Source organism: Zingiber officinale, chromosome 4B (genome assembly GCF_018446385.1).
Source record: "Zingiber officinale cultivar Zhangliang chromosome 4B, Zo_v1.1, whole genome shotgun sequence".
Classification (NCBI taxonomy): domain Eukaryota; kingdom Viridiplantae; phylum Streptophyta; class Magnoliopsida; order Zingiberales; family Zingiberaceae; genus Zingiber; species Zingiber officinale.
Window position 1 is genome coordinate 11,712,138 of NC_055993.1, and position 20,697 is coordinate 11,732,834.

Sequence of the window (20,697 nt, forward strand, 5' to 3'; positions counted from 1 at the left end):
TTAATCAGTTATTATTTAAAAATTAAAATAAAAATAATATAAAATCATTATTGTAAAAGTTAGATGCTAGCTTTTATTAAGTAGCAGAAATTAGATGTTAACTTTTACAATATGTATAATTGTAGAAGTTAGCATATAATTTTTATAGAATCAAATGATTAGATAATATATTTGTAAAAATTAGTTGATAGTTTCTATATTATAGAAGCTAGATTATAGCTTCTATAATTATCAAAACTAGTTGTTAGCTTTTATATGATTCAATGATCAGAAGAAGTACAGAGTACTCATTTTACATTTTTTTTTTTAGAAAAAGGGGCACCCATTAGTTAAAAACATAAATGATGAATGTCTTTTTAATTTTTACCCTTTATTTTAAAATAAGGGTGCCTTAATGGAATATAGCAAACCACTTTTCTTATGAATTAATTAATTTAAATTTATGCTGGTGGTGTTTAAGGCAAATTGGCCTAAATTATCTGTATGTAAATTCAATTTTTTCCTCAGTCCTTATGTCAGAAAAAAAATTATTCTCGTTCCCTAATATACATAGATTTATCTAATTTCTCTCACAACTTTTAGGTACAAAAAATCTAAAATGAAATAAAATTCCTTCTAAATTCAGTACATTCAAACTATATTTTAATGTATTGTCTATCAAATTGAGCACGATTCTTTTTTTGTCAAACCAATCGATTGGGAGCTCATATTAATTGTGCTCAATTGGATAGAAAATATACTCAATTTTAGTTAAATAATGTTAAATTTAGGAAGAATTATATCTCATTTTAGACTTTTAATGAGGGCTTATGTTCCTCATAATAAATCAATCGATTACTGATTGATTTCTAATTGATTGGAGTTACTCAATTAATAGAAAATATATTTTATTTTAGTTAAATGAGGTTTAATTTAGGAGGAATTATATTTTATTTTAGATTTTTTATCTAATAAATGAAGATAATTATATAAATCGGTGTGTATTAAAGAGTTGAGAGGGAATTAAGAATTTTTCTTTGACACATAGATTGACGATTGACGATTGACGAGGAAATTGAGTTTGCAAGCTAGAATTTTAAGATAAAGGAAAGAATAATTTATTTTATGGTAGTGTGACTTCACCGATGACATCAACGTGTTCATAATTATTATTATAACATATTAATGCTCACAGTTAATTTTTTTGATGATACAGTAAGATGAGCTCACTGATGACATCAAAGTGTTCAATTATTATTTTTGTATTACTTGGTGCAGGTCTCTTCTGCATAATCAATTCAAGTCAGATGCGTCGTAGGGAAAAAAAAGTGGATTTGTAACAATTATTGAGTTCCTTATTGGTCAAAATATTATTAATTCAGAAGGACATGGCAAACCATTGATTGAAGAAAAGTAAGAAATATATATTATGAAGCGCATACTTGTTTCTGTCATCTACCATACAATAAAAATACTAATCAATCAACTGGGATTTAATCCAATGACACTCAAATGAGAATAAACTCGTTTATGATCTTTGTATTCTTTGTAAAGATGTTTTTTTTCTTCTCAATTTTTCAATTTTAATACAGATCAATTCTTCTATATTTTAAGCTCTATTTCCATTCTTTCCAAATAACACCAAATAAATTATTTGCAGAAAACCAAAAGCCAGCCATGAGCAGTAAAAGCTATCCTCCTGAGTCATGGCTGCCATGGCAACTCAATTCAAATTCAAATTCCAATTCAAATTCAATTCAACCACAACCATTATAGTAATGCTAGCTTGAGTTTCTTCCAAGCCAGGACAATGTGGCTTTCTGACTCAGATCAGATGCATGGATATCAGGATATGCACGAGACAGTCGCTGTCCATGCAGTCATATTATTATTTTCTGATAAAAATGATTTGCAAATCTATCAGCCAATCACTTCTAAAATCCTTCTTACAGAAATGAGGTTCCCCATTAATTAATCTCATTCTCACAACCAAAGCCACTCGTTCTCTTCTCTCTATATTTTCCCTCCTACTTTTCTGGACACAACCACCACAGCCTCTTCCTCGAGCTTTTCCAGGTAGGGCTCTCCTCTCTCTCTCTCTAATCTCTCTCACACTCACGTATGTATATATATTTATATTTTTGCTGAAACTGGTTCTTTTTTCTGTCTTTTTGAATCCTAGGATGCTCTGTTTGCAATCCACTTTTCGCACGTTTATAGCTTCTTCATGATTTGAAAACTTCAAGTGTCATGAACCTTTTAAGCCTCGATGATTTTTGGTTCACCTTCGAATTTTGTTCTTGTCTTTGAGTTAGCATAAGGTTTCTTGTCCCGTCCATGATGATGTTCGATACTCGATCATGAATGAGATAATGATAAATCCCAACTTGATGGTTTCTAGGCCATGCATCTCACATGGAGTATTAAATGTTCCAGCCAAACCTGCCTAATTTTAGTACCATGCCCTCCACCCAATCTCAGCAGTTCTAGTTCCAAGCAACAAGGCAATGTAATAAAAAAATAATAATAAAGTTTAGACTGGGAAAAGAGGCCATGGATTCTTGAATTCGTCTTAATTTCACACTTAAAGGAAATAACTTGATGGACTGAAGTATCTGTAATGTAACAGGGGAAGAAGGTGTTTATTTACAGTCGTGGCCGTCCAAGGTGTGTGTAGATTTCAGAGGGTGGAGGAACAAGATGGGGCTTTGGTCATTGTTCCTCGTGGCTTCTGCACCGATCATGCAGGTCCTTCTCATAGGGTTGCTGGGGGCCTATCTTGCATCAGGTTACAGTAATACACTCCATGCCACTGCTCGGAAAGACATGAACAAGGTAATTTAATCGATCGTTAGCACTAGATTTTTCATGACTTTTTTTTATTCACCATGTTATTATGTTTTCACTAGATCGTGTTTACGGCCTTCACACCATCTCTGATGTTTGCTAGTCTATCGAAAACTGTGACTCTCCAAGAAATCATATCTTGGTATGTATGCCACAATTATGTTTCTGAACAGCTAAAGTTTGGTCCTTCAGAAATCAATTATAGTGATATAGTTCTGTCTCGTGAAGGTGGTTCATGCCTGTCAATCTTGGGATTATATTCCTAATCGGAGGAATCCTTGGTTGGATTGTTGCCAAAATCTTGAAGCCGCTGCGGCATCTCGAAGGCCTTGTAATGGCTACATGTTCTTCAGGTAATCCTTCATGCCTCAATTTGCACACAGTGCATGCATATTGGTACTGATCCTTACCACTGTCTCAATGAAGGTAATTTGGGCAATCTGATGCTGATCATCATCCCAGCAGTTTGCTCGGAGAAAGGCAATCCGTTCGGCGATCAGGCGATGTGCAGTGCTCGCGGCCTCTCCTATGTTTCCTTCTCCATGGCGGTAAAACGCTCACTTAAAACTATAATCACGGTGGCGGATGAAGTTCTATGAACAATATCATAATGCAGCTTGGAGGCTTCTACATCTGGACATACACTTACGGTCTCATCAAGAAAGATGGTAAAGTGTTCCATGGGAACCAATCAGAACCCCATAGATTTACCAGTAACGAAGCTAATGCCATGAAGGAAGGTGGTCAAGGAGTCTCTACAACTCAAAACATCCTTCCAGTGACAGCAAAATCAGAGGAGGAAGTGGCAGAAACCCAACTTGTAAGTGGCATTCATAGGAAAAATGAAACTGAAAATTAAGCAGATGGGCATTTGAATTCTTTCTTTGAGTTGTGATGCATTGCAGGGAACTCCATTATTAAACAGTGGCAGCGTTCCTGATAAAGGAATGAACATATGGAACAAAATGAAAGAATCTCTGCACAATCTCGTTGAAGAATTGTTGGCACCACCAACTCTTGCTGCGGTGAATAGCTTTTTCTCGGACTAGTATGGATAGTTGTGTGAAGGGGCTTGAATGTTAGTTAATTTTGCAAGGCAGCACTAAATAGTTGATTCATTCATAACAGATTATAGGATTCATTGTTGGAGCAGTCCCATGGTTGAAGTCTCTTTTCGTTGGTTCTAGTGCACCACTCAAAGTAGTTCAGGACTCCATCAAATTACTAGGGTAACAACTCATTTCTTTATTATTTTATCTATAATTTTTCAAGTAACAACTCATTTCTGACACGTTCATATGATTGATCCAGAGATGGCACAATACCCTGCATCACTCTCATTCTTGGTGGAAACTTGACTAGGGGTAAAGCCTAACTTAAACACCCTTTTGTAATCCTTTATGGTTTAAATATCCACTTAAAACCTGGAAACCTATGCAGGAATACGCAAGTCTAGCATTAAACCTATGGTGATCTTTGCGATTGTTTGTGTTCGATATGTGATCCTTCCGTCGATCGGGATCGCTATTGTACAAGCAGCATATGAACTAGGATTCGTGACATACGACCCGTTGTATCGTTATGTGCTAATGATACAGTTTACTCTGCCACCAGCCATGAACATTGGTACATTTCTATTGAAAAATATTTGAACATTTTCTACAATGAATATCTGAAACAGATTAAATGTTGATGTTTGAATTTTTATGCAGCTACAATGAATCAGTTATTTGACGTTGGCCAAGAGGAGTCATCTGTCATCTTCCTATGGACTTATCTGATTGCAGCAATTGCATTGACATTCTGGTCTGCAGTATTCATGTGGATCTTATCTTAGATTTGATATGCCTGTGTCTTTCCTCATAATAAAAGGAGGAAAATTATATTTAATTCAATTCATAAAGCTGAGATCAGAGTTGAGGTGCCAATTTATATTATATGATTGAAGTGACACAGATTGTCAGTTCAATTTCATACAAGGAACTCTCTTACTTGCTCAGGAAATACTGCATTGCTTGTATTGCTAATCCACAAACTCTTCTCAGGCATGGTACTTCATGGAAAGTAATTTGATAAATAATTTTCTCAATTTGAACTTGCACTTAGGACTAGCAGAAAGAAGTACTTCCGTGACCAGAGCCAAAAAGAGGAAGCATTTCCACAAAATTATACTACATCCAGTCAACAATTGCAGCTGCTGCATTAGCTGTGCAACTGATCAATTTTTAGCAGCAACTGAGACAACTTGACTATTCTATTTTTCACAAAGATATCTACTGAACCAATATCATCAGACATGTTCAGTGTAACCCACTCCTAAAGAGGAGTCTCCCCTGAAGCTAATGGAGACCCTATTTATCATTTCTGCAAGCCATGGAACTGTCAAAAGAGGTAATACGTTGTTGATCAGGTAAGATGAGATCTTCGTGGTTTAAATTGTTTGGAGTGGAGTTTGACTGACACTTTGACTGAGGAGACCGGGCATCATTTTGTTGTGGTGTGTCAGGCGGCATCTGTTGCTTCTGACTTCTGTCCTGCTCACCCCCACCAATCTCTCTTCTCCTCCATCACCCTCATTATTTCACCTAGTTGATGCATTCAATCCATCGCCAATGAACAGAGAGCAACCACTCGCTGTCTCCACTTCATTGCCCATGCAACGTATGCATACACACATCATCATATTACTGCACTACCAATCCAACCCTCTTTTATAATAGTTTAAACGTTAGAATTCTTGAGGGAATGAAAATTAAGCTACTGTAGCTAAAGTGCCTGTGTAAAGCAGGAGCCTTAGATGCAACTTTCTGCAGTCTTTGATTCCATTCACGCGAGGAGACTCTGAGTGCAGCATCAACTTCCACTCCGAGGAATTATTCTCCACCTCTAAAGTGAGTACATATGAAAAAATAAGGGAAAAGAGAAGGATTTCAGATGGCATTTCAAATCCACTGTTGGAGAGGAAGAAAAGGCCGTAATGATTCGGCAACAGTTGTCGTACAATGGCTAATTCACGAGCCTGTTTTCTACATCATTGTGGAGCATGGAAAGGAGAAAGAAGAAAAGAAATGAGCAGCCGCCGTTACCGTTTTCATCGCAGTCGGTTTGCCGTTACAAGGACAACACGGGCGTAACGCGGAATACGTGTCGGTGAGACACACGAGGACGAGACGCTGCAGCAGCGGCAGAGGGGCGAAATGGGGATTTCGGGCCTGACAGGGGTATTTTCGGAAACATATTATTTTGTGATCTTAGGGAACCGGTCAAATCTGGCCTTTGACCGGAACTACAACCAATTGGAGCTCAGCCTGCCAGCTACTTTTCCATCAGCAGACGCTCCGCTCTTTACCCGACCCGCGAAACTGGACCCCATGAGCTCTAGCAGATTAAATTAGTGGGTTCTAATGTTGTGAGTGGAAGTAACGGAGGAAGATGAGCCGGGTCCAGCGAATGACCGCCAGCTCCGTTAGAGTGTGACGAAATTGACCGTGTAAGTGAAGAAGACGACAAATCGAGCCGTCCCTTTCGCTGGAAGAGATCTCCTGGTGCCTCTGTAAATGAGCATTTGGATCAGGGGCACTTTTGTCCAACCGAAGCAACACGCTGACAGCCACGGATCCCACTTTGACCGCAACAGTCGCCGTCTCGCCTTTTTCGCAGCAAAGAAACAATATATTTATTATTGAAAAATACATTTGCGCCATGTTAATTAATGTTTTTCATTTTTAGAAAATGGAATTAATATTTTCCTTGGGAATTAAATGGTACGGCAGTGGTGGCCCATCAAAGGTACGAATCAAGTTGCGGGTATCGAGTCACGTCATTCGAAACGTGACAGATATTAAAAAAATCGATACCCTCTTTGTGGCCATTTATTTACATCCGAACCCCTCATGATTCCAAGTCGGCGGCGTTCAAGAGCCGGTACGGTCCGGTTCACCGGTGATCTCCGTTGCGCTGATTGGCGACGAGGGAGTGGATGGCGCTGGACAGGTCGTTGACGGCGGAGATAAGGCCGGCGAATTCCTGGCGCCTGATCTCCGTCCGCTCTTCTTCCAGCCGGAGCCGCCGCTCCTCGATCTCGACCATCTCGCGGTGGCGCTGCTCCCGCTTCTCCTCGCAGGATAGCAGCGTGCGGGCCAGCACCGTTGCGCTCCGTACCACGCTGGAACCCAGTCGCCGCCGCTTCGCCTCTGGCTCGGCTGTCCCCGCTCCGTCGTCGTTCTCCTCCGACTCCGACGAATCCGACGACATCTCCACTGCATCAGGAGCAGCAACTATTAAACGATGTTGAGAAAAATCGCTTCTAAAAGTTGGAACTTGAAAAAGACCGCAACTTTACGAAGAACAATGAGAATCATTGAGCAAGATCGAGCTGAAATGAAGATCGGATTCGCAATAGCAACACAATGTAGCTTCAAACGCGCACCGAAACATATAATCAAAGTGTAGCTTTAGACTATCGTTCATTTCATTTTTAATTCGAAAATATTAAACCGAAAGCCTATCAGCACTTTTTCTTGCACTTTTCTATTAATTAAATGGAATCAGATTTGCAACGCTTGCTCGATCAGCTTTACAGCAGGACAGTTTATATAATTCAATGGTAAAAAATATAAATCATGCTTTATTGTTCCTACATTAAATGGAAATATAGTGCGGCAGGCGAGGAGAGGAGAAAGATTGCATCTTTTTGATCTTGGAATCATCATAAATCGCTAGTGAGACGCAGCAAAATCTTTTTTTTTTATTTGGTTGGATTGAGAATAGTGTTTTGGAGTTATGTATCAGTGGGAGAAGAACGCGTACCAGAAGCGGATGGGTGCGCTGGCGGCGCTGGGGGCGGCGCCGGCGCCTGAACAGATGGTGGTGCCGTAGGGTTTAAAGGCGCCTGCGGCAGTCGCGGCGGAGAGGGCAGTGGAGGAGGGGGCGGAGGGAGGGAGGAGACGGGAGTAGCGGCGGCGTTCGCTCGGCGGGCTGTGCGCCGGCCGAGGACGTCGGTCAATGCCTCGAACACCTCGGCAGCGAGGTTGGTGGGGAGGTTGCGCTCCTTGCGCTCGTGTCGCTCCATGGCCCAGTAGGAGGGTAGCTCCCCGGCGGAGGCATCGGCGCGAGCCTCGTAGCCGCGCACCTTCTTGTAGTCGCGAAGGAGGTTGTCCCATTTGTCATTGCACTGGTTCTGGCTCCGCAGGCACCCGTTGCGCCAGCAGTAGTTCTCTACCCACTTCCACCGCTGCTCCGCCGATCTTGGCACGACAGCAGCGGTGGCGGAGACGGAGGCTGAAGGGGAGCAGTGGGCGGAGGAGGACGACGACGACCCGCCTGTGCGGCGATCATCGTCGAGGCGCTTGGCGGTGATGAGTATCAGGGTCTCGTGGAGGGTCCAGTTGCCCTTGCGATAGCCGCGGACGATGGCGCCGGCGACAGAGGGGGATGCGGGCGGCGGCTGCTGATGCTGTTGCTGCTGCGGGAGGTGATGGCGGTGGTGGAGGAGAGCTAAGGAAGATGAGTGTTCTGTGCCTTCAGACATGGCATTTGCTTCTGCTGAAGGCGTCTCCCCTCCTCGCCGTGCGCTCTCTCTCTCTCTCCTCTTCTTACTTTTCGATGACAGAGAAAGAAAGAAAGAAAGAAAAAGAAAGAGGGAGAAGCGAAACGGATAACGAGGCGGAGAGATGAAGCAAAAGGCTCGTAGACTGGTTCCGTTTTTTCAATTATAACTCCTTTCGAAATTGTTTATTTCTAGAAAAATAAATAACTTTTAAGCAAAAATCAGAGCCGTTCTACTCTGGCGGAATTCATCGGAGAGTCTCAAAGGCTGTTCACTCCGATGGAGTTCATAAGAATGAAGAAACTTAGAGGTGATTGATTAGTACGGAGGGCAACGACGGCGTCAGAGACTATGGCTCCGGTCCAGTGCAACGGTGATTAATAAAAAGTTCTAACATTAGTCAACAAAGGCAGGAGTCGAATTGTGATTTTAATAAAAAGTGAGGTGTAGCATCGGTCAACAAAGATAGATAACGAATGAACTATATATATTTTTATTCTCTTTTTTAACCTCCTGCAAAATTCTAATATTCTGATAACAGTCGTTAAGTTGTGGTTTAATGCAGGGTACAATCATAAAACATATACGCCCCGAATCAATGGCGTTACGGAAATGCTCGTGGGAAGGTTTTGTTGCCGATGGCGTGTGATTTCATACGTTTATTGCTGTGACTGGGTCGGGGAAGGGGCGTTATAAAAGCCATCTCTCGCGAGCCGTGGCTCCACTACCCTCGAATCTAATCTGCTGGATTGCATGCCAATTATACAATTATACTAAATTTCTAGCGAGATCAAAGCTTGCCTTCATACTGATACTAGAAAACATATCATGAGCATGTAAACATATCATGCAAACGCATGGCAAGACGTAGTTTACTCATCTCGAGCATTATTGAAATAATTAGAAGCGTAGAATTCCCAAGCAATGATGAATCTTGATCTGCCCTAATGGATTGTGGCAGCCGGAGCAGGCAGTGTGGGACGTTTTTGTGAGGGGAAAAACAAAATCAGAATTAGAAACATATTGCACTGCTATATCCACACACAGTAGCATCCTTTCCAACCTCACAATAGCTAAAGCAATCTTGTCCAAATTTTGGACCACTGTATCTGTATGGACTGACCTGAATGCATAGAACTCAAAGAAGTTAGAGCACAAGATAGGCAGTACTGGACTACTGAAAGCAAAAGGCATTGGGTCAAACTTAAAAGGAAAAAATTCTACAGAAAAGAAGATATCTAAAGATTCTTGCTTGCATTGCAGCAGACAAGTGCAGCAGCTTAAATCAAAGAACTCATGTAGCAAATTATTTCAGATGGCTCACGAGTTTACTATGATTAACTATATGAAACTCCTTTTACTTGGCCAGCTTCAAGTCACTCCACAAGTATCAGAAGGCAAATCCTTCTTTCATTTTCTCCCAGGCAACTTTAGCATCACCTTTGACTAATCCCTTCTTCATCCTTGCAACAATGCCCTTTGCTTCATCTACTTGCGAATTCTTAATCAAACCATCAATCAGTTCTTTCATGGTCTTAAAGGACGGTGCCCATTTATTGTCCAAGCACTCTTTGCAGATCTCCACAGCCTTCCCAAATTCTCCTTTCTCAACCAAACCCTGTGTTAACTTGATGTACGTGTATGAATCAGGTAAGACAACTCTACCGCCAGGCGCCTTGACATCCTTCATTCTCTTAAATAACTCAATGGCAGAGTCTGTATTCCCTTGTTCGCAAAACCTATTAATCAAGGTATTGAAGCTGATTTTGTCCGGAAAGATTCCATTTAATTTCATCACATCCAACAATTCTTCAGCCTGAAAGCTCTTACCTTTCGCACAAAGAGCTGCAATTCTGCAGTTATAAGTGCCAACATTTTGGCTCAAACCCTTTTTGCAAATCTCCTTGAGAACCTTGTCAAATCCAGCGTAGTCTCCTTTCTTTGAATAGCCGTCCAAGAGCGTGTTATAGCAGGAGATGTCGGGCTCAATTCCTTTATCATGCATTTGATCAAACAATGCGAGTGCCTCGTCAACCTTGTTGGCAGAGCTAGAGCAGAGAGCTTTGAGGTAGATATTATAAGATGCAATGCCTGGGGCAACGCCGTACTCTTCAACAGAACGGCTGAAAGCGTCTTGAAGGCGTTCGATGCAGCCGTTGTCGAGAAAAGCTGACAAGAGTGCGCAGAGGGAGCGTTCAGAGCGCTGGCCGGCGAGGCTGGGAATGTTCTCGAAGACCCGCACGGCTTGGTCGACCATTCCGGCTTCAGAGTAGAGGCCGATCAGGCGGATCAGGAAGCCCTCAGACTTGGGGGTGCGTTCGCTGTGCATGGCCTTCTCGAGAACGCGCTCGATGAGGTCAGTCCGGCGGCGGCGAGCGAGCTTATCGATCGTGAGTTTATAGATCGAGCGGTCTCCGTAGAAGGAGGGACAGTCGGTTACGGACTCGAAGAGGGAGACGAGGCGTTCGGCATCGGACTCGGATCGGATGGCGGACTTTGCAGCGGAGACGGAACTGGGATTGGGAACCGAAGTTGCGGCGGCTGAGTATGAAGCGAGGAAGTGGCGCCGGAAAAAGGGGATTGTGAAGGTACGCCGCAGCGGCGCCGCCATCGGTGAGCAGGAGAAGTGCAAGGTTTGGGACGATAGGGTTTTTGCCTTCGCCTTGACCTTGTAATTGTATAATACAGTGGACTGTGGACCGGTGTGGACCGGCCGGTTTAAGAAGACTAAAGAGTTGTGCAAAGCACGTGCATCCATTTCAACATCTCGTAAGAGGATGTTAGAGGAGGATGTTTGGCTGAACTTATAAGTTATAACTTATAAAAATTATGAAAAATTTTATTTTTTAAAAAAAATATTTTATTTTAATATTTTATTTCTCTAAAATATTCTTATATAATTTCATAAATCTTCATCTTATTTTCTATAAAATTTATAAGCTTAATATCTTTTTATCTCCGTCGATTTTTCTTATTTTTCTTCCAACATGTCATCTTCTTCGTCAACATCTCTTTCTAATTTTCTCTCTCCGGTGCAAAAATTCATCCAAAATTCATTATTAATAATATTATATCTTTTTTGATAATTTTATTAATAAAAAGATTTTATAATATCAAACACATCAATATCTTTAACAACTTATCCAAACTTTAACAACTTATTTTAAAAATAAGACCTAACAATTTATAAATTATTTTTAATAATCAAAAACGGATTTTTGAATGAAAGAATGAAACTTTTTTTTCTCATTCGCTCCTCGTGCTCCACGAAACAACTGGAGATCTCATGGCGACGACGAGTTTCTCACCGTGCGCCGCCGTCCCACCGCCCTCTTCTCTCTTTCCTTGCAATCTTCCCTTGGCGCCTCGAACTCCTGCTCGGTCGATTCGGAGCGATCGCTCATATAGAGAAAGAGAGTTTGCAGCCGTGGTTCTTCAGCCGGATCCGCCCGTCGTGATGGATTTTGTCGCGAATTAGTGCGGAACCTGCCCCTTGTTTACCCTCCATCATGGAAGGGGCTTATCAGGTATCATATTTCTCTAATCCAGCAAAATTTCATCTTATTTCTCAATTGGAGAATTGCTTTATTTTTTATGGAATCTGCTCAAAAATTGGGAGGGGATTGGAGAGCAAATAAAGAGAAGCATTCTTTCTCTCTCTTTGGAAGCTCAAGATAGAGAGTTCGAGTTAAAGCTATATCACTTCGTTCCATTTTGATCAGAAACTTCCTGCTCCTGCATTCTGCTTTTCTCTTCCTTAGATTCCAAATCATCTTTTTGGATTAAGCTGGTATTCAGCGGCTTTAAAAAAATGGGGAAAAAAAACTTCGGGGGGATTAATTTCATCAATAATCAATGTCTAAAGTGCTAAAGTTGTCTTTTCTCTTTGAAAGGACCTCAATGTGAGGGGACTGGAGTCGGCTAATTGCTTTCTTTTTTGTAGAAGTTGTTCGAAAATTGTGAGGGGATTGGAGAACAAATAAGGGGAAGGATTCTTTCTCTTTGTTTGGAAGCTCAAGATAAAGTTGGAGTTGAAACTATATCACTTCATTCCACTGTAATCAGAAATTTCCGTTGCTCCTCCATTCTGCTTTTCTCTTCCTTAGATTCCAAATCATCTTTTTCGATTGAGTTGGTATTCGGCAGCTTTTAAAAAAATGAACAAAACTTCTGGGAGATTAATTTCATTAATCGTCAATGTCTAAAGTGCTACAATTGCCTTTTCTCTCTGAAAGGACCTCAAATTAAGGGGAAAACAAGCCATGATTTCCCTTGTTTAGGAAGCATGTTTTAAGGAAGTGACTAAAACTTTACTGTTTCATTTCTCTTTCATTTCGTTGATCAGTGTGTATATTTTGCCAAGAACAAACCATATATTTAAAATATTTGGGATTAACCGTCTGCGATCAAATCCCAAGTATGACAGTTACTTGATGATACCAAGGTCATTAAATTTCTATTATGCTAAGTAGAGTTTTGAGTTTTCTTTTGTCTTCCTTTACGCCTGATATATTCTACTATAATCTATGCAATGTCTTGTTATGGGTCAATGCTTCAAGAACTAAAGTAGTGGCGTAGCCAAAATTTTCAACCATAGGGGGTCAATTTAATAAATTAAAAAAATTAATACAACATAAAATACTTGACCCTTGGTTCTAGTTGAAATACGATCTGTTGATCCCCAGAGCTTATTTATGACTCAAAGTCGAAGAATCATCTCGCTTCCTCATAATATTTAACATTTTCCATTCTGATCTAACCGTCCTAACTAGCAACCTAATAAAATAAAGTTTATACTTTACAACTCTCCTTCTATTAATGAAACATAAAAGAAGAAAGGAACAACTTACTTCTTTTGTTGTTGATGTGGTTGGACAAAGGAGAAAATGAGCCCCTTGTAAAGGGTTGCTCACAGGAAAAGATAAATGAAAGACCGTTGCTTTTAAGAAAGATAGAGAAGAGAAGATAGAGAGGAAGAAGCAAAAGATGAGAGTTTTACCTTCTTCATTAGCAACCTCGACTAACTTCGGTGAGCTCGGCAATGACACTAAGAGAGCAAGGTAAAATAGGACTATTCTTACGGTGCCAACAAAATCATAAAAAACACGAGAAGAGGAAGAAGATGCGAGGGTCTGCTCTTGTTGCTTGAAGAGGTTTGTAGTTGATGCTATGTTTCTTGCTTGTTGGAGAAGAGAAAGGAGAAGAAAAGAGAACTCATGTACTTGAGAAGAGGAGAGGAAAACATTGTAGGTTTACTACCATTGGAGAAGAGAAGAAGGAAATGGGGAAGCAGACGAAGGGAAAAATAAAAGAGAGGGATGAGTGAAGGCACGGCGATGGCGTACGGCACGGTGTGGGCTGCAGCATGCATAGGGTGAAAAGGGAGGAAAAAAATGAATGAGAAGGTTTCCTCAAAAATATCAAAATTTGTTTTAAACCGATTGAACTCATTTAAACCTTAAACTTGGTTCGGTCATAACTTGACCAAATCAACTTCAAATCAATCTTGATTTGAACCAATATAATCCTTATTTCCGCGCCCAGAGACGTACCATAAGTAGGGGCTTGACTGGGCTTAAGCCCAACAAGCCCTCTAACTAAAAAATTTAATATAGGTATATTTAAGCGCAATAATTAATTATCAACAAAACTTAAACCTGCGCTTCAATCGTTTAGTTCTTCACTTCTGTATTCTCATCTTCTCCGACCTTCACCAAATTGTGTTATCTCAAGTTCGTCTTACTCTTAACTTCATATGCATATTTAATTACTATTTTTTTTCCTTTTACCTTTCCTTTTATTTTCCTTTTGCTTTTGCTTTTGCTTTTGCTATTCTTTTTCCTTTTGATATATATTTTTGTATTTTTTTTACTTTTTCTTTCTTTCAATAACATCTTTCAGTCTTCTACACTTGAAAATTAATCTTCAGCCTTCGGGTATGTAATTGTGAATTTATATTTTGTCATTTTGGGATCAAAATGTTTGATATTTGTTTTTATGTGTGTGTGTTTTGTTTTGTTTTGTTTTTTGTTGAGGTTGATAAATTGTTTTTCTCTGATTTATGTTCAATTTGGGAAGATGAAATAGTTGATTTGATATTATTAGGAGAACTTGGGATTTGATTTAGGCAGTAAGTAATTTTTATTTAACATTTTTTAAATCGTTATTTTTTATGTTTATAATGATTGGCAAAATTAAAGGATATGCCAAAAAGGAATATCAACGATTATTTCTCTTGAAAAGACAATCAATCAACAAATAATCCAAGTGTTCCAAATGATCCTTCTCCTTCAAGCCCAAAGTCTACATTGAAACAAAAAAAAAGAATATGAAACTTGATCATTAAGTGGTAGATACAATAGAAAGCAATCATCTGTATTACGAGCGAGATCCTGGAAAACAAATTACAATTTGGCAATATCCATGTGATAAATAAGATGAGATTCGGAGAGAAATGTTGGTATTGGACTGTATCAACCTATTTATAAGTATCCTCTTGTTGATTTTAAGCAACAAAGATGCAGTTTTTAGTCTTCCTGGTTTATAAAGTTTTTGTGGCTTCTGAATCAAAGGAAAGCGTATTTTGTTTCCCATGCTATTTATTTGACACTTATCTTCACAACAAAAGAAATTTACTATTGAAGGATTAAAAAATTAGAAAAGAGTGAATTGCAAAAAATGTCCATTGAAAAGGCATAAAGGAGAAATTAGTCCACGTCATAGTGATGCTATGCAAAAATGGGAGAGTTTGAAAAACGTTTCTCATCATATTGATATAAAAATAATTAAAGAGTCCAAAAATGTGGTAAAGCAAAATCAATTGCTTTTAAAGACTTCCATAAGAGTTGTGTGGTGGCTAGCATTGCAAGGTTGTGCATTTAGAGGATATGATGAGTCATCCATTTCTCACAACCGAGGTAATTTTCTTGAATTGGTCAATTTTCAAGCAGATTTATGGAAAGAAATTGGTGATATTGTTTTGTCTAAAGCGGCTAAAAATGTCAAGTATATAGCACCATCAATTCAACAAGAGATATTAAAAATTATTGTTGATCTTGTATGAAGTAAAATTCATGACAAAATTGGAGATGCTAAGTTTTGTATTCTTATTGATGAGGCAATTGATGAATCCCATAAAACACAAATGACAATTGTTTTACGATATGTAGATGGTGATAGGGTTGTTAGGGAGCGCTTTATGGAAGTTGTTGTTGATGACACAAATTCTATGTCTTTGAAAACACAATTTGTAACATACTATCACACCATAAGCTTTTGGTGGAAAACATGTGAGGTCAAGGGTATGATGATGCTAGTAACATGAGGGGAGAATGGAATGGGCTACAAGCTTTGTTTCTCAAAGATTGTCCATATGCCTATTATGTTCATTGTTTTGCTCATCGACTCCAACTTGCCTTAGTTGCAGCAGCTAAAGAGGTATTAGATGTATGGCTATTTTTTCTAAATTAACTTCCATTGTCAATTTTGTGACTATTTCTTCGAAACGGACCGGTCAGTTACAATTAATTAATTAGGGAAGATGAAAAGTTAATTTGATATTATTAGGAGAACTTGGGACTGATAGTAGGTTTAATCAAGTTTGTGCTTTACAATGTCCTGGGTCTACTCGTTGGAGTTTACATTACACCTCTGTTGGCAAGAGTTATTGAATTGTTTCATTTAATTTGTACACTTCTTGAAAAAAAAGGTAGATACGCTACCTTAGCGGCCCCTCTAATGTCAGTCCCACGGATATGGAGAAAGGTAAATGTAGGTACATATGTCATAGTCACATGGTGGGTAAATCTCAGGTCGTCAATTCCTTAGAATCGACCCCTGGTCATTACGCTAGAGATGTCATGTGTCCATCGTTTGCACTACACTTCTTGAAGATCTTATGGAGAATGGATCAAACTTTAGTATACATGCAGAGTCTAAAGGTTTATATATTGGAATGATGACATTTGAATTTGTTTTCATGTTGTCGTTCATTCATAGAATTTTGGAAATATCATATGTGTTATGTCAGGAATTGCAACGAAAAGATCAAGATATTTTGAATGCGATGAAGCTAGTCACGACTACAAAATTACTCTTCTAAAAGATGTGAAATGATGAGTGGGAGGATTTTATATGGAGTGTAAATGATTTTTGTGGTGTTCATGATATTAAAGTGCCTGATTTATCTGATCCATACCTCCAAGATACGAAACGTTCTTGTCAGCAGAAAAATCATTTCACATTGGAGGAGTATTATCATTTTCATGTATTCAATGTTGTGGTTGACAAATAGTTGATGGAGTTGAACAAAAGATTTATTGAGAAATCAATGGAGCTTCTCACTTTATGTGATGCCTTTATTCCTAGCGATGGATTCAAATCATCTGAGAGTGCTATTTGTGCTTTGACTAAGAAGTTTTATCCTTGTGATTTTTTTTAGAGATGACATGGAACATCTCAGAAGTCGGTTGAATCATTACAAGCTTGATGTTTTTGAGGATCCGTGATTTAAAAATATTGATTCTCTTCCTAAATTATGTCGATTACTAACCGAAACAAAGAAGTCAAAGATTTACTTCACGATTGATAGGTTGGTTCGTTTAGTCTTAACTGTTCTGGTTTCTACAGCAATAACAGAGAGGGCATTTTCAGGAATGAAGCCTTTCAAGACCCAACTTAGCAACAAAATTGAGCAAGAATATCTTAACAATGTCATGATTTGTATATTGAGAGAGATTGCTCGTGATATTGATTTGGAATATATAATTGATAGGTTTTATCTTTTGAAGAACCGCAGATTGCACCTGAAGCATGTATAATTTTGTTGATGTAACTTGCGAATACTACTTTGTTTATGTTTGTTTTGCTCATATTATTTTGAAATGAAGGTTTTAGATTTTCCATATTTTTGGTTCTTTATAATGTATACATGAAGTCCCCCAAGAAAAAAAAACCCTAGATATGCCCCTATCCGTGCCACCCAGTTGAATTTAGTTTGAACCTAATCCAATTTTAATTTAGTGTCCTCACATCATGTTCTAAGATTTAATTTATCCATTTATTATTATATATTTTATTTTTAATATTTAATATTGCAAGTAGCGATATTTCCTCGTAAAAGTAGTACCAATGGATAGCTTAGGTCTAGGGCTTTCCAAATATGTGATCAATATCAATTTTCCAACGACAAATAGTAGTGAATCAGTCAATTAAAGTAGTCATGAGGGCTTTTCAAATATATAGTATTATTTTTTTAAAAAGAAAATCCAGGAGGTGGTCGCACCCTCTCGTCCCCACGTGGCTACGCCACTGTACGTGCGTAGGGAGAAAAGGGAGAAAAAAAGAAAGAAAAGGTATATTTAAAAATACCCTAATTCATTTTAAACTAATTGAATCTGTTTAAACCTTAAACTTGGTTCAACCATAGCTTGACCAAATCAACTTCAAATCAATCCAGGTTTAAACCAACATAAGTAATTCTTATCTCCACACATACCCGTTGGTTTAGTTCAAACCCGATCCAATTTTAATTTAATGTTCTCATTTCATGTTTTACAATTCAGTCCATTCATTTATTATTATATATTTTATTTTTAAAATTCAATACTTAACATTCCAAGTCACGATATTTCCTCGTAAAAGTGGTACCAATGGATAGCTTAGGCCGAGGGCTTTTCAAATATGTGATTAATTTTAGTTTTTCGACGACGAACGGTGGTGAATCAGCCGATGGTGGTGAGGTATAGTAACATTTTTAAAAAAGAACTTAGAGGGGTGGTCGCACCACTCGTCCCCACTTAGCTATGCCCTAATACAGAGGGAGTATATTGTTTGACCCATTGTATAAAAAAAGGACAGCCCGGTGTACGAAGCTCCCGTCATGCGAGGTCCCGGGGAAGGATCCATTGTACGCAGTTTACCCTGTTTTTTGCAAGAGGATGTTTGACCCATTGTATGCTGTCATTAAATATTAATAAATGTTTGTATTGTTTTTAATAACTAACATACTTATGATATATATTTATCAGCATATCTAATTTATACTTCATACTTCAATGTATAAAATAAAATATGTCAATCATATAACTCAAAGTACATGAAATATACTAATAACTGTCAATCAATAATATAAAATTGATGACAAAAATGTATGCATATAAGTAATATCTGGAGTGATCATCACTTTCAAAATAATTATTACATCAACACTTATATGGTAGTTTAGGATTTGAAATCAAATTAGTTTATATTAGATTATTTGAAATGAACCAAATAGTGTTTTTTATAACCGCACATGCAAACTATATGCTCCGTATGTAATCTATGTGGTTGCTATATAGTTCACTTTAAAATGTCCTTAAATGTCTGCATAAGGTGGTTTAAGCGTTTGTTTTTTCTAACCATGCGATGAATAACCAAGTCCTTCTGATACATTACTACTATTTTTACTTATTTTTCTCTTATTTTGTTATCTATCAATGCTAAATCTAATCAATTGTGGATAATAATATTTTTACCTAAAAACACAAGTCGTGTCAACTTCTCATTTTGCTACATTTGGTTGCCTCTTATTGCCTATAATTGGATTGGCACGGTCGCGGCAGATATATATGTTCATGAGCTCCAATGTATTATTTCTTTTTACAAGACAACCTCATATAGGTGGGACATACATGGCTTGAGGATTGCGCAGACCTACAACCTATTAAATATCTGATTACCAACTGACTTATGCTTCCAGGAAAAAAATAAGCCAGCATCATTCAGGATAGGATCTCCCTTTTCTTTTAGTTTCCTAGCCACCAATATCATCTTATTTGGTGGTTCTTTACAGAAATGGAGATAAGTTCCATTATGACATGTTTTCCTATGAATCTGCTAGTAAAAGATTTGGATGGCTAAGTGTAGATTAATCTGCTAAACTGGATTACAGTAAGCTTTTGTTTATATTGTACATGCAAAACTTGTCTTTCAAGTATTGCTTGTTGTTTGCTTTTGTTAGCTTCTCACTATATATCCATTTTAAAAAAAAATGCATGTTATTCATAGCCATTTTGCAGCCTTTGCTCAGTATTCAGGATGGGACTGTAGTAGCTGTAACGTATCAAATTTTACATCACCTGACTGGGATTTTGATACTTGGAATATAAGGGCAGGTTAAAGCTTGTCAAGATTGATCATGATGCGAATCCAAATTTGATTTATAACTACAGAATGTATGGTCTGTCTGCCACTTGACAATATTCAAGGATGGTGAAGATGGTCCAGAAAGAATAGCAACATAGAAAGGCATGATCCTCTGAAAGAATATTTGAACAATATTTTTGGAGTCCATATCTATAGCCTGATATCTTCTAAGCTTGAGGGTGATCCAAATTCTGGTTGAGTGTCAGTTTAATTTCCAAACAAGCCCAGGGAAATGGTTCATTCATGTTGTAGATGCATGTTTTCCGGAGATATTTATTCTGTCTTGTACCTTCTTTTTTTGTATTATACTCCACTATCTTTCAGTCACAAACCATACACGGAATAATTGTTCTAAGCATAAGCTTTCACAGCGTGGAGCTTAAAGATGAAATTTTTCCAGTTGAAAAATAAAACTCCTATTGCATAGAAAATGTTAGTGGCTCAGTGCAGAGGAAACTACCAGAGCAGCTTTAGTTCAGATTCAGACAAATATAGCAATATGCAATTAACTGGTGGTTAATTTTTGAATTACTTTGCACTATTATGTTTTAACTATTCATCCAACAAATTGATTTAAGTACTTATTTAGGTGGTTTATATCCTTGTCCAAGTAGAGATTAAATTAACAATGAAGTAAGATGATGCCGTATTGTTTCTTATACTGTTTTTGAAATAGGTTAATCAATATAATGCTTAAACATTGTGACAAAAGGTGAATACGTTCGCCCCCAGTGTCTCCGTCAATTCGTCCTAGGGCCAACACGGAAGAGGTAAATCACGGACGGCTACTAGCCTTTGGAATAGTGACTAGCACATAAAGGAGGCATTTATCTCGACTTTACCGAGATTCGAACCCTAGACTTCGTTATGACAATACTTCATGCGCTAGCCACTAGACTCGTCCGAGAGGACATCTCATGCTTAAAAATGCACCAAGTCTACTTGTTTCATTCGTATCATTATTCTTCATTATCGATGATAGGGAGGATGTAAAATGGGATTCATCAAGCTCTTGGATGTCTTTATTCCTGAAGAGATTCTTGTTAGTTAACTACCTCGTAATGATAAGGTTGGTGCATTCTTGCCATAAAGGGATTTAATAGATTGCTGTGCCTAACCATCTTTCTTGATGCTTA

The 20,697-nt window shown here is 38.4% G+C and overlaps 3 protein-coding genes and 1 long non-coding RNA gene across 6 annotated transcripts; 2 read left to right on the forward strand and 2 right to left on the reverse strand.

The window, feature by feature from the left end:
* The first annotated feature begins 1,910 nt into the window (after positions 1-1,910).
* LOC121974707 (protein PIN-LIKES 7-like) lies at positions 1,911-7,319 on the forward strand. Its single transcript, XM_042525884.1, has 11 exons — positions 1,911-2,055; positions 2,609-2,814; positions 2,889-2,968; positions 3,055-3,179; positions 3,253-3,374; positions 3,443-3,646; positions 3,732-3,851; positions 3,955-4,055; positions 4,138-4,190; positions 4,267-4,452; positions 4,539-7,319. The coding sequence occupies exons 2-11, from the start codon at positions 2,680-2,682 to the stop codon at positions 4,661-4,663; spliced, it is 1,251 nt and encodes a 416-aa protein (XP_042381818.1). The 5' UTR covers positions 1,911-2,055; positions 2,609-2,679; the 3' UTR covers positions 4,664-7,319.
* On the reverse strand, positions 6,536-8,607 carry LOC121974708 (trihelix transcription factor ASR3-like). The gene is made up of 2 exons (XM_042525885.1): positions 7,636-8,607; positions 6,536-7,085 (listed from the first exon to the last, which is right to left on the reverse strand). The coding sequence occupies exons 1-2, from the start codon at positions 8,354-8,356 to the stop codon at positions 6,763-6,765; spliced, it is 1,044 nt and encodes a 347-aa protein (XP_042381819.1). The 5' UTR covers positions 8,357-8,607; the 3' UTR covers positions 6,536-6,762.
* Positions 8,608-9,552: 945 nt separating this feature from the next.
* Positions 9,553-11,069, reverse strand: LOC121974710 (pentatricopeptide repeat-containing protein At1g55890, mitochondrial-like). The gene has a single exon (XM_042525886.1). It carries the CDS (start codon positions 10,983-10,985, stop codon positions 9,765-9,767), a length of 1,221 nt encoding a protein of 406 aa, XP_042381820.1. The 5' UTR covers positions 10,986-11,069; the 3' UTR covers positions 9,553-9,764.
* A 548-nt stretch (positions 11,070-11,617) lies between these two features.
* LOC121974711 lies at positions 11,618-19,992 on the forward strand. Of its 3 annotated transcripts, none has more exons than XR_006110078.1 (2): positions 11,618-11,901; positions 17,003-19,992. It is a non-coding gene; the product is annotated as an uncharacterized LOC121974711 (long non-coding RNA). The 3 variants fall into 3 exon arrangements; XR_006110077.1 differs by having other exon boundaries at positions 19,424-19,992; XR_006110076.1 differs by having other exon boundaries at positions 19,435-19,992.
* Positions 19,993-20,697: the final 705 nt, after the last annotated feature.

Coding starts and splice junctions, on each gene's coding strand:
- LOC121974710 (XM_042525886.1), bottom strand. CDS start 10,985: ATGGCGGCGCCGCTGCGGCGTACCTTCACAATCCCCTTTTTCCGGCGC.
- LOC121974708 (XM_042525885.1), bottom strand. CDS start 8,356: ATGTCTGAAGGCACAGAACACTCATCTTCCTTAGCTCTCCTCCACCAC. Junction 7,086..7,635: donor AGCGCACCCATCCGCTTCTG/GTACGCGTTCTT, acceptor CTCCTGATGCAG/TGGAGATGTCGTCGGATTCG.
- LOC121974707 (XM_042525884.1), top strand. CDS start 2,680: ATGGGGCTTTGGTCATTGTTCCTCGTGGCTTCTGCACCGATCATGCAG. Junction 2,815..2,888: donor CTCGGAAAGACATGAACAAG/GTAATTTAATCG, acceptor TGTTTTCACTAG/ATCGTGTTTACGGCCTTCAC. Junction 3,180..3,252: donor AATGGCTACATGTTCTTCAG/GTAATCCTTCAT, acceptor GTCTCAATGAAG/GTAATTTGGGCAATCTGATG.